A 12,152-nucleotide genomic window follows, 5' to 3' on the forward strand; every position below is an offset into this window, starting at 1 on the left:
GCTTTGATGCTTTCTCTAAATGTCAATGTTCTCCTGAACCACCTGTGTATCTTGGATTGTTTGGCTCTGCCTTGCTATGAAGCAGTTTAACATCTCAGCTATTCTCTTTATATCATCTTTGCAATGTATCTGATTTGACAGGATTTCTTTTTTTAACCTAGTTCATATAAAACCAGTTTGTCTTTGTGCAGAGGAATTTGTCATGTTACTAGAATGACTCCCTGTGCTTGGCTAGCTTGATGTACAAGGCTAAAATACCTTTGCATTATAACCTTTCTTTGATGCTTATAGCAGTCTGTCTGACTATGGTGCTTTGTTCATTTTAGCACTTGTTTCTAATAACATACATTCATTCTGGTATCTAGATTTTAAGAAGATGAGCATGTTTGGAAATGTCAAAGGGGTGGGTGTGTGAGAGATGCTTTACAGGCTTGCTTTCAGTAAATTTTTGAATGCCAGTGGGGTTTTAGTTTAGATTTCTTGCAAGGGAAACAGTGCAGGACAACTTCCTTGGGTTGCTGTCTCCTGTTTCAGATCTCTTAATCTGCACGGGATTTTGTCTTGGTGTGGGTGAAGGTGGGTTTTGTGTTGGGAAGAAGGCGGCTGTTCTGCACAAGTTACTTGCCTTGCTGGTCTTTCCTCTTACCTAAATAGTTGCTTTTCGCAGTTGTCTTTCAGAGAGTGGCTGCTGTTGGAGCTGGAAGTGTACCCTGAAAAAGATATTCTCTCTGCTTCGGAAAGGTAAGTGCAGAGGGGCTCTGTTGAAGAGGGAATAGTTCAAGAGTCTTTCCCACCCAAATTAGGAAAAAGCATTAAAGATCAGGAAGTAAATAAACAAGCTGCTGCAGGACACAAATGCCTGTTGACTGCTCTGGTTTGTTCAGAGTTCAAGCAATGCTAGAATGTGTTTTAACTTGAGGAAGTTCACCGAAATAACCTCTGGCCTGCATGTGCAGTCCTTCCAAATAACTTTTTACAAAACCTCCCCATTTCCAGAAGCAAGAGATGGCTGACATCAGGACATGTGGTGTCTGGTGGATGACTCTTTTTATGTCTGTACTTATATGGGTGCTTTTGTCTGTCATTGCACTCTACTTGGTGTGTGAACTTCCTTTTACATTAAGGGAAGGGCACCATTAAGATGCCGTGATAGACTTCCTATCTTCTCCTTTTCAATATTGCAGACAGGATTTCCATTATTGGGCCATCTATCAATGGTATCTTCCAGCACCTTCTGCTTCTGGTGGCTGCGATGGAGACCTGGAGAAGGCATGTGGCATTATTATCAATACCATTCTGGATTCCTCACAAAGGTATTCTGTGTCATGACTTGCATTTCTGCAGAAGCAATGGTTCTGCTAACGACCTTGCAATCTAGGAGCTGTGAGCTTGTGCCTTACATGGGGCTGTGGAAGGGATTCCATTCTCACGGGTCTGGCTGGAAGTGAAAGCTGGGAGGTGGCTCTGCATGACTCACCAGTGTTTGCATAAGAATCTTGCTTTAGGTGATGGAGGTCTGGGGTTGCGGTCACAGATAGTCCCTAGTCTGTCTGTCTTTTTTAAGCTGAATTTGTATTCAGATTTGTTCGGCCAGACAAGCATCAGTGCCCCTGAGGAAGTGGCTGAAGCTGGAAAATAAGGAGGAAGGGTTAGAGGAGGGTTGCTGTCTCACCAACAGCTTATTTAAGGAACATTAATGTTAGAGCTTTATGTTCATCTGAAGCCATTTGACTTTATTTGAATTGTGTTATCCTTCTGGGCTAACAGGGTTGGTTACCTGGTGTGTCTCTGAATTTCAGGTTGGACCTGGGTAGCTGTGGCCAGTCGAAGATGTCAGTCAGTCCTGATATTCTCTGCAAGCTACAGGTGATTCCAGACTTTGATGTGTAGCTGTATGTTCAATCCTTGAATTTGACCAGTCAAAGTATTTCCTAATACCTCGGTGTATGTAAGGCTGATATTTGGTTCTCACATGTGAGCAGAGGCATGGAAATTGAGAGAGATTTTTTTGTGTTGATCTCTTTCTATTACTTCAGAGAAATATAGAACGTTTGAATGCAAACTAGTGTGTAGCCCTGACAAACACTGTTTTTCCCCCACCTCCCTCCTTAGGAGATGGTGCTGGAGCTGGGGTGTAGGCGAAAGTTGCTTTCTGGCTGCTTGGATGCCCAGAGACACTTCCTGTTTGAGATTCTTCAGGAAAGACTGAAAGACAGAAAACATAGCTCTTCTTTGGGTGAGCAGTTATGGAGGCAGCAGGAGCTGCTGCTGCACAGAAGGTAAATGCGGGTCTGAAGGACTGGGAATACCTTGAACAAAACTGCTGTTCAAAGCAATTACGGTGTGTACCTGTGCAGTCAGGTAGCCTCCCCTCTGATTCCACAGCAAATGAAAATGACACTGTATGTCACGGTAACAACTGTGCAAGAGATATTTATTCCCTGGTACCCACATGCATTAACTGTTTCAGTGTGCTATCTTGGGCTATGAGTTGCCCTTGGCAGTAGACTGAATTTCAAAGACCACACATCTTCATGGACTCTGTTTACAGGCAGCAACACCCTTAATGCCACCACTTGTGTTAACCATCGTTAAATTACTGTATTTGCTGCTGTGATCTAGGTGTGCATTTCCATTTTTGAGCCATTGATAGGATCTTAGAAAGTGGTGTGTGTATCTCCTTGAAATGCAGGTTCTTTTCTGGGCAACTGGAAAAATTCCTTGTGCAGTTTCTGTGAAAGTGTTTGAGATCTCTCATGTTTGACATACTCTCAAACTCCCCTGAATATCAAAGGCACATGCCCTGAGAGTGAAGTCTGATTCTCTTCTTGATGGTAACCGCAGTTTTGTTTTTATTCTTCTTTGCCTAAGGATTCTGGTAGGGCTCCCTGCATCCGCTCTGATCATGACTTGTCGAAAAGGAAAGAAAACCATGTTGGACTGCGAAGACTTTTTTCGTTTTGTAAACTTGGAGCTGGTATGTGTCATTAGCCAAACGATAATTTCTTATTGGTAACTGCTCTAGATAAAGACCTTAAACTTGGGTTTAGGACAGGAGTTAAAATGCAGCCAAACTTGCAACAAACTTAGCTTATATCAGAGTATAGGGAGGTTCAACTCATTATGCTCGAGACTTTCCAGCCCCTGGCTCTGCAGAGGTCCCCTCTGCACTGTCTGCTGTAGGGTGACTCTTGGGTTCATTCATTTGGAATTGTGGTGGCATTTTGCGCTACTGAGAGAGAATCCTTGGGAAACAGTGTAGGGAAATCTGGGGTGGAGCCAGCCAGCATGTCAGTGGTTGGAGCTGGGTGTGCACAGTCTGGGGTAAAATCACCAGTGGGTCATGACAGAGTAGCCTGGTAGTGGCTTGGCCAGTTCTCGAGCAGTAGGAGTGTTTTTTCCAGTCATGTTGTTTGTGACAACATATGTCTCTGGTGCACACGCACATGCAGCAGCCTTGGGGATGCTCTCTCGTGTGTGGGTATGTTGTCCTTCTGTGCCACCTGCTTTTTGTTTGCTGACAGTGGGTTGGAGAGAAACCTGCAGTGTTCCTGTGGAGGCCTAGAAGTAAGGGACTGAGCATGAGCTGTTCTCCAATTTCTCTGTCATGCCAGGGCATTAAGCTACTTCGCTGTTTGTAGAGTGAGATCCTGCTCATCCTCCTGTATTACGTACACTAGAGAAACATTGAGAAACATCCTTGCAGCTTCCTGGGGAAGATCAGTTGACTTGCAGGTCCCTCAGGGTACTGTTTTGTGCTCTGAGGATAGCTATAATTTCTCTTTATTCATCCTGACTGACCTTTTCAAGCCCTCTTGCACTGTCATATTAGGCACAGCCAGAAACCCCCATTCATTCCAAGACTGTTAATCAAAACTGCTTCTGCCATCCACTACATGCGGTAAGCAGGGCCATCTGATTTGCTGGGACTGTAAAGCACTACCTAGTCAGTGGTATTGCTTTATATAGAAACGAAGTTTCTGCAATCTGAACTGATACTCAGGATCTCACAGGGTGATTTTGTGCTATGAGTCCTGTTGTGCCAGACACCCAGAATATTCAAAGAAAATCATAATTCAAAAGGGAAGGAATTAATTTTTTTCCTCTCCTTGTCTTCCCACAGAAGAATGTCTGTTCCAGAGGGTATGCACTCTCCTACGACATCACTGCTCACTTCTTCAGGGTAACTGCTGCTTTTGTCATTCTGCTCCATTGTCCGTGCTAGCCAGAGTAGATGTTTCTTTACCAGGGTATCTGTCTATATGCTATTCTTAGCAATGAAATGTGCTATTTGTACCCTTGTTTTGAGAATTGTTGGTGTAAATTCCAAAAAGAAGAGCAGTAACCCAGGCAAATGAGGAGAAGTAGCCGGAGGAAGTAGTGGCAGAGGTTAATTTTAATACAATACAGCAAAGCTGGTGGGGGAAGGAGAAGCTGTTGGGCACACGCTTCTTTTGCTGGGCCATGCTGACCCCTACAGTTATTTTTCATTAGTTTACACATGGCTTGGTGAGGTACTTCAAAGCAGGAGAGACATGCGTGTAGTCATCTTGTAATTTATCCTCTTCCAGGGCCTGCTTAATGCCAGCTTGGACTGTGAAGAATCGGCAGAAGGGGTCAACGATGTTCTAACAGCATGTCAAACCAGATGTCCCATTGTGCTCTTCTCTGCAGCGGTAACTGTTCTTATTTTGTCTGAAGAGTGCTAGATGAAAATTCAGTACCAGTTCAGAGCACTTGTTTTAACCTTCATTGAGTGTAAACTGTGAAGTGTGGGGGTAGTAATTCTTAACGCCTTTGGAAAATTGCAGAGTGTTTTAGTACCCTTGGTATTGCTGGTCCCAGCTCTGGGCATGCAGCCTTGTTTTTGGACTGTCACTATAGAAGTGGAACAGAGGCTGTTTAAGAGTGAGAAGCTGGGAGACTTGTCTTGGTTTCATTTCAGATGCGCTATAGGGGGGGCTGGTTGTTACATGCTGTTGTGGTTTAACCCCAGCCAGCAACTAAGCAGCATGCAGCTGCTCGCTTGCTTCCCCCGACCTGGTGGGATGGGGGAGAGAATTGGAAGGAAAAAGGTAAAACTCATGGGTTGAGGTAAGAACATTTTAATAGAACAGAAAGGAAGAAACTAATAATGATGATAATAACAATAATAAAATGACAATAATAAAAGAATTGGAATATACAAAACAAGTGATGCACAATGCAATTGCTCACCACTTGCTGACCGATGACCAGTTAGTTCCTGAGCAGTGATCTGCTCCCCACCGCTGGCCAACTGCCCCCAGTTTCTATACTGGCCATGACATCACATGGTATGGAATATTCCTTTGGCCAGTTTAGGTGAGCTGCCCTGGCTGTGTCCCCTCCCAACTTCTTGTGCCCCTCTAGCCTTCTTGCTGGCTGGGCATGAGAAGCTGAAAAATCCTTAACTTGGTATAAACATTACTTAGCAACAAATGAAAACATCAGTGTGTTATCAACATTCTTCTCATACTGAACCCAAAACATAACACTATACCAGCTGCTGGAAGGAAAATTAACTCTATCCCAGCTGAAACCAGGACACACATGCCAAGCAACCATATAGTCCATAAAGCACAGATTTTTCTGTCTCCTCTATGTAACTCTTCATGCACTGCTTTACATGGGGATACATGTTTTTGTTGCATGTGATAAGCATGTGCATCAGCTTTGTGGAACAGCTGAGTTTTGAGCTCCTTTATTATGAGTGGTCCTACTAGAGGAGTTTCAGGGCACCGTGGTACGAACACGGTCACAAATGGCCCTCTTTGCACTTCCAGGATGTGAAACTTCTCACAGTGTGTATGTACAGCTTGGACTTTTTCATTAAGGGCAGGGGGGAGGGCAGGGGGAACCCTTTCTCTGAGTACCTGGCTGAGATAGCATGCATACCTGACTGCAAACAACTACTGAGTATGCCACCACTAATGCTGCTGGTTTCCATCTTTCTTCCTAGCTTTGGTGGCCGAGGCTGGAGCCAGTACTTTGCTCTCAGTGGAAGAGACTCTTTGGGGCTCCACTTGCAGAAGAACTGGAAAGACTGAGGGAATGGCAGTCCTCAGCTACCAGGTGTGTATGAGGAACCGAGTGTGGATCTGCAGGCAGGAGAACCTGCTCACTGAGGGATCAGTGCCTAGGGGGCCTGCTCTCTGACGCAGGCTGAGTTTCAGCAGGCAGTAGAAATGGTAATGTGGACTGAGGCTTGTAGGACAGCTATATACAGATTCCTTTGTAGAGTTTAAACTCAAAATGGGTCATTATAATTATTTAGTCTGGCCTTCTGTGTAATATGGGTCAGAGTGTTTCACCATAAGACAAAGAGAATCTTTTGAGAGGAGACTGGAAGGCAGAATCCTTGTTAGACAAACACTGGAAATAGCCTTTAGCACAGTGTTGAGTCATTCGCTCAAGCTGCTGCACCCTTTGTTGCCTGGATTTCGTGAATCTCTGATCTGAAGCTACTGACTGCTTCTCTGCTGCATGCTTCCTTCTTTACCTGTTGTTACGCTGTCTGTTCAGTGTGCTGCAGCTTTTCTCCAAAAGCTGGGAATTTAGTATAAGAATCTCCTTGCAGGTTATTGAATGTAATAATCACATTAGCCATAGTAGCATATACAGTTAACTACCTGTCCAACCTCTGATAAAAGAGATTTGAGAATGCTGCTGTCTACAGTCGCCATGTAGCATCCAACTGCAGGGAAAAAAAAAAAAAAAGAGATATATTTTTTTTTTGTTCCAATCACAAACTTACACAAACTTACTCTGGCCAAGTCCCTGATTTTGTCCTCGTTCACAGCTGTAATTTTTTTTTTCCATTTATTTTTTTCCTCCAAAACCATGACATGCTGGTTTTGTTTCCTAGCTTCCTTTCTTCAGGAGTGGTTTTCCCTCTCTCTGGCCCACCTTGGATTTCAGCTGCCTTCCTCCATTGTACTATTCAACAGCAGTCACCACATGGACGGGAGAGAAATGCACTGAAGAGGCTGGGGACTGACACAGAGCAGGCAAGATTGGATGCATTTTAAATGTCTGCTGTTCCCTACACTTGAAAACTAGAAGTAGAATGTCTTTAACTGAGAAATGGTTGTCCTGAGATAGTGCTGTATCCCTGGTAAACCCTGTTGTGAAATCTTGCTGGTGGCTAGTTGATAAAATGTAGCTGTAAATTACCAGTTGCTAAATACTTATCCTAGAGGCAAAGTTGTTCCAAACTTCAACTTTTAACTCAGATACTGGGTCCTCTGTGAAGTCAGGGAGGACTATTAAACAGCTGCTTTAAAAACTGAAGCTGGAGAGAACGCTGCAGAGATTGAGAGCTCAGTCCATGGCATGCCAGGATCACCTCGCCCTCTGACAGAGGAGCAGTCCTTGTGGATTTTAGCTCAGGCAACTTGGCTGGGAGGTTAAGGAGATGGAAAGTTTGTGAGACAGGAGTGCAGGCATTTTAAGGCTCTGGGAAGATGTGGTGGGAATCCCAGGAACAGATTTCCTGAGGGTTTTCCCAAGTGTGTTCCAGGAAATGCCTCTGCCATTTTGCCATTCTCAGTGCCCTCCATGCATGGGAATTCTCTGAAGTGCTCTGCTGAAGAGGAAGCGGGGCTGCTGCTGGGCAGTTCTGTCTGTTGGTCTTCCAGGGGATAGCTGGGACCAGAGCTCAGCATGGGGAGTGTCCTTGTACTGAGACATTCACGGGTAGATAGTGTTGAACCAGAACCTGTGCCTTACTATTTACTCTTAAGTTTTATTGCTCCAGGCAGCAGTTACGGTAGCAGCTCCTCTTTCTACGGGATTGACTCCTCCACTGTTTATACTGGTCTAGAGCCAAAAGCTGCTAGTCAGAAACTGGTGTCACTGACTTGATATGAGCATTTAGTACATGTGGAATAACAGCGGCTTTCACCTCAAAAATCTGCCTTGAGATAGGAGGAGGATGCCAGGAAGAGTGAGAACAGTGGGAGGGCTGAGTGTAACTGGGGTCCCAGCAGGACACAGCGGCTGCTGGGTGTTCAGGCCTTAGCTCAGACCCCCAACTACTGCTGCAATATCGGTGGGATTGCGCAGATCTTTCTGTGGTGGGGACTTGGTCCCACACACAGGACTGGTGTGAGGTCAAGTACTGAATCCCTTCAGGTGACAGACAGCGTTAAAGGGCAAATCTCTCTCTGTCAGAAGGGGCAGTGTTGTGGGATTAGCCACCTTTGGGGGATGAGACACTGTAGTTAAATCCAAGGAACCCAGTTGTTCCACCATGTGCCACTCCTTTTTGTTTGATTCATCCACATGCAGCAGTCTGTGCCTCTGGAAAACTGTCAGCTGAAGTGAGAGGTCTCTTGCTGCCATGTTCCCTGCCCTGGCCTGACTGTTGTGCATGTGCAAACAGACGTGCTGTGCACAGAACGTGCTGTCTGGCTCAGCCCTCCCCTTTCTCAGACAGAGATAGGTAAAGAAAGGAGGGTTAGCTCTAGAACTGGATTAGTAGCACAAATAAACAAGTTACTTTAACTTCCCAGGATCACAAAGCCACTGCATCCTTTGATTTGTGTGGTAGGGATCCAGAAAAGCGATAACCAGTGTATGTCAGGCCAGGATAACGAAGCACTTCCTGAGACGAGAGGCTACGCAGCATCTGCTGGTGGCGTGCTGGCTGTGGACCAACATTAGCTCTCTTCCACGTTTACACCTGTGGTAGCTCACTCGGCTTTTACCTGTATTTGGGAGAAGTTGTTATCTGTTGTCTGACTTGCTGACTGCAGCAAGCCTTGCTTTGAGAACAGTGAATTCAGTGTGGAATTTACCCTTAGAAGCAATGAACGATGTCAGGCTGCAGTCTGTTGTCTTTAAACATGCTGCTTTCACCTGGAAGGAACAGCAGTGCTTGTAGTTCATCCAGGTCCATCCTGGGAACACACTCAGTGAAATGTTATTTCCTGATTGGAAAGCACAAGTTCTGAGTCACCACCACAGATATAACTAACAGGCAGTCTCTTTTCCTTGCAGCTTCTTGTTTCTCTGCTGTTCTTCTCACTCATGGATCTCATCTCAGCAAAAATAGCACCAAAGGTAAATTCATCCCTGAGGGAATTCTCATGACACTAAATGTGTCTGATCAGCTTGGTTTGCTGCCTAAAAATACTTTGTACCAGTACTGTGAAGGCTGGTAGCTTGTTCTGCCAGAAGGAAGGGATCAGCAACATCCCAGACAGAGCCTGCTGAAAGCCCTTCTGCTCCTATCAGATTAAACCTGTATTTTCCTCTAACTGACATTATCTCCCCTTTCACTACGGTAGCTTTTATTTCTCTTCCTGAGTGACTTACTATTTTCAGTTCCCTGTTCAGACTTTACAACTCCCAGCTAGCACAGGAACCTCACCTCTCTCTCTTAGCTTTTGTGTAGCATTTCACATTTGTTAGATGACTTTTTTCCTTGGGCTGGAAACATACATGGTATTGCACAGGAAAAGGGGTCCCCAGCAAGGAGGAACATTAGTTTCCACATGATTTAATGCTATTAAATGAAGGAGCAAAGATGACAAGTTTCTTCCAGCAGCTGTCTGCCCCAAGCATCCTCCCGCCTGTGAATGCTTGTTTCTGTCCCTTTGCTGTCTTCTCAGCTTTGAAGTGCAGCCGTTTGTGTGGTCACCTAACAGATCGGATTGGGGAGCAGATTCAAGTTAAAAGTAATAATTTGGTCTCGTAGTCTGTCTTTGGGAGAGTCTGGAGGAAGAGTCATTGAGGAAAGAAACATCTTGAGCAAACAGATCTGGGAGGTTATTCCAAGTAAAATGAGTAATGCAAAAAAAACCCACTCCCAAGACATGCTGTCACTAGATGGGTTAGAGGGGAAAAAACCTCCTCTGGGGAGCAGGGTGGGGTCAGTGCAGGACGTGCAGTGGCTCTGTGCTGAGTACTGCTGGTGATGAGCCAGTTGCTCATCAATGCCACATACCCCTGTTTCACAAATCATTCTCAGCTGAGCCCTGTGGTGGCCTGGTTTGGTGATGAAGGCACTGCACTACTCTAGTGCCTCATTGCCCAGGGGGAATCTGGGCTGCCAGGCGAGGGGAAAGACTTGGGCTAAATTTGTAAAGGTCCTTTAATTGAGCACTTCATGTACGCAATCTCTTATGAGGGGTTTCTTTCTGCTTTTGATGCAACTAAAGCCTAAAACAAACTAGACCTGTTCTTTCTGACACCCAGGAAGGAGTGGATTTTCAGACGTCTCTGGAATGGTCGCTGGTGATCTTGCAGTGCCTGGAAGAGGGGGGCATGTCCTGGCCCCTTCTCTTCCATTCAGCAGAGAAAGGTGAGTGAGTCCTGCCTCCACTGGGTGGAAAGGTGAGCTTCAGTGCTGGACAGGCATGCCCCAGCAATTTGATTAATGAGTGTACCTGTAAGGAACTGATGGGCCTTTGTAAGCAGCCTGAAAAATACTTGCCTGAGTAAAAGCTGAGAACATCCTGCTTCTACCCTGCAGTATGGTGACCCAGCTGATGGTCAGGAATGACTGAAACTCACTGTTGTTCCCTCTGGTAGAGAAAGCCTCAGAGGGGGCAGCTTGCTTCTCTGTGGTCACCACACCCAAGCATTAGTGTTTATTGTGGGCTGGAAGGAAACTGTGCAGCCCCTGTGCTGCTGTAGAAGTATGCAAGGTGGCGTGAGGACCACTAAAGATGCTTAGTATTTCTCTCTGGCTATTGCAGACCCTAGAAAATATTGCGTCCTGCGCAGCGCAGCCTCAGACTGTCACATCCGGCTCTTGCCCGTTGCGTTCTACAGGTAACATCGTACTGGGCTCAGAAGGGAGGTGGTGGTGAGGGAGGATGCGGCTGATGGTTTTCACATACAGCAGCTGGCACAGAGTTAACTGTACTGCTGGCCTGTAGGTGAGCTGAGCTCTTACCTTAGCTGTGCAGGAGAGAATACTTGATCATAGCAGGATTGCTATTAAGGAGCCCTGTATCTTTTGCTAGAAGTTTCCCTTCAGCTTTGTGCTCCAAACAGGAGTGTCCCTGGCTGCCTTCCTGCTCCTGGCAGTGGTGTGGCCCTGCACACAACAGGAGTTGTAAAATGGACAGTAGCAAGAGCACCAGCTGCATTTGCCTTGCATCTTTCTGTGTTTGAGTCTACCATGGAACTAGTGCTAACCAGACACAGTGTGTGACCTCCTTTAGCCTCACCCCTTGCTTTCACCAAGAGCTGCTCACCAGAGAGCAGACCTTCCTCTACGTGGCGCTCGATTTGTACATCCAGCTGCTTCGGCTCTTTGTAGAAGGGAAAGACCTGCCGCGGCAAAGCCCAGACACCACAGAGCATGTGAGTGAAGCTCAGTCTCTCTTTTCTCCTCTTTTAACTGTGAATCCTAGTCTTTATCCCTTCCCCTGCCACTGGCAGCATCCCTCTTGTTCCCACCTTCCTGTACAAGGCAGAGGTAGCTTGTGCAGGTGCCTTTGCAGGCAGGCAGCTTGCTCACACTTCGGGGCTGAGAGAAGCTGCCGGTGCTTCTGTCCTGCTGCGGCCTGAAACCTAAGCTGCCTTGCTGCTGTCATACTTGTACAGGACCTCAGGGTGGATGTAGTCACTGATCAAGTGATCTGCTTAACCTGTGAATAGCCCCTAGGTGTGGGGTAGTGGCTCGTTTCACTTCTGGAGGCAGGGACTGAGACCTGAAAGTGACACTGTGCTTGGCCTTGATCTGCCATGTCTCTTCTCTGTGTTCTCCAGGGGGATCCCTTGGAGGTGATCTCCACAGCCCGGCGGTTCCTGTTTAGTGTGATCCCACGATGCCCTGCCCCAAGCTTTGGAAACATACAACCGGTATGTTGAGATTTTTCCCTCTTCTCCCAGTGTTTCTGCCTGCATAGCCTTTCTTGGGCACTGATCCTGTACTGGTGCTGCCTGTGTTTCCACAACACATTTGGGAGTGGTGGAGGACACCTGCTGCTCAGTCAGTGCTATAGCCACATCCTCCCTCTCCCAGGCTGCATCTTTCTCAGCAACATGAAACACTGCTCTCACACGATCTTGCTCCCACTGCTTGCTTAATGCTTGGTCTTGGGGGAAATATCAAGCACAGTGAAGTGGCAGGTGTTAAAGTTTCCCACAAGCACAGCCTTGTCAGCCAGGAGACC

At 46.3% G+C, this 12,152-nt stretch overlaps 1 protein-coding gene across 4 annotated transcripts in view; it reads left to right on the forward strand.

Annotated features, from left to right (window-relative positions):
- The window catches only part of FANCA (FA complementation group A), a 39,760-nt gene that overhangs the window by 27,210 nt on the left and 398 nt on the right, over positions 1–12,152 (forward strand). For all 4 annotated transcript variants that reach the window (XM_030025334.2, XM_030025335.1, XM_030025336.1 and 1 more), the window contains 14 exons: positions 668–741; positions 1,185–1,313; positions 1,800–1,866; positions 2,113–2,279; positions 2,872–2,977; positions 4,124–4,183; positions 4,572–4,676; positions 5,981–6,093; positions 6,887–7,028; positions 9,022–9,084; positions 10,222–10,327; positions 10,725–10,800; positions 11,196–11,337; positions 11,746–11,838. In XM_030025334.2, coding sequence (XP_029881194.1) covers positions 668–741; positions 1,185–1,313; positions 1,800–1,866; positions 2,113–2,279; positions 2,872–2,977; positions 4,124–4,183; positions 4,572–4,676; positions 5,981–6,093; positions 6,887–7,028; positions 9,022–9,084; positions 10,222–10,327; positions 10,725–10,800; positions 11,196–11,337; positions 11,746–11,838 — 1,443 coding nt within the window. The remainder of the gene's footprint in view (positions 1–667; positions 742–1,184; positions 1,314–1,799; positions 1,867–2,112; positions 2,280–2,871; positions 2,978–4,123; positions 4,184–4,571; positions 4,677–5,980; positions 6,094–6,886; positions 7,029–9,021; positions 9,085–10,221; positions 10,328–10,724; positions 10,801–11,195; positions 11,338–11,745; positions 11,839–12,152) is intronic.

The sequence above is a fragment of the Aquila chrysaetos genome, chromosome 9, assembly GCF_900496995.4.
Source record: "Aquila chrysaetos chrysaetos chromosome 9, bAquChr1.4, whole genome shotgun sequence".
NCBI lineage: Eukaryota > Metazoa > Chordata > Aves > Accipitriformes > Accipitridae > Aquila > Aquila chrysaetos.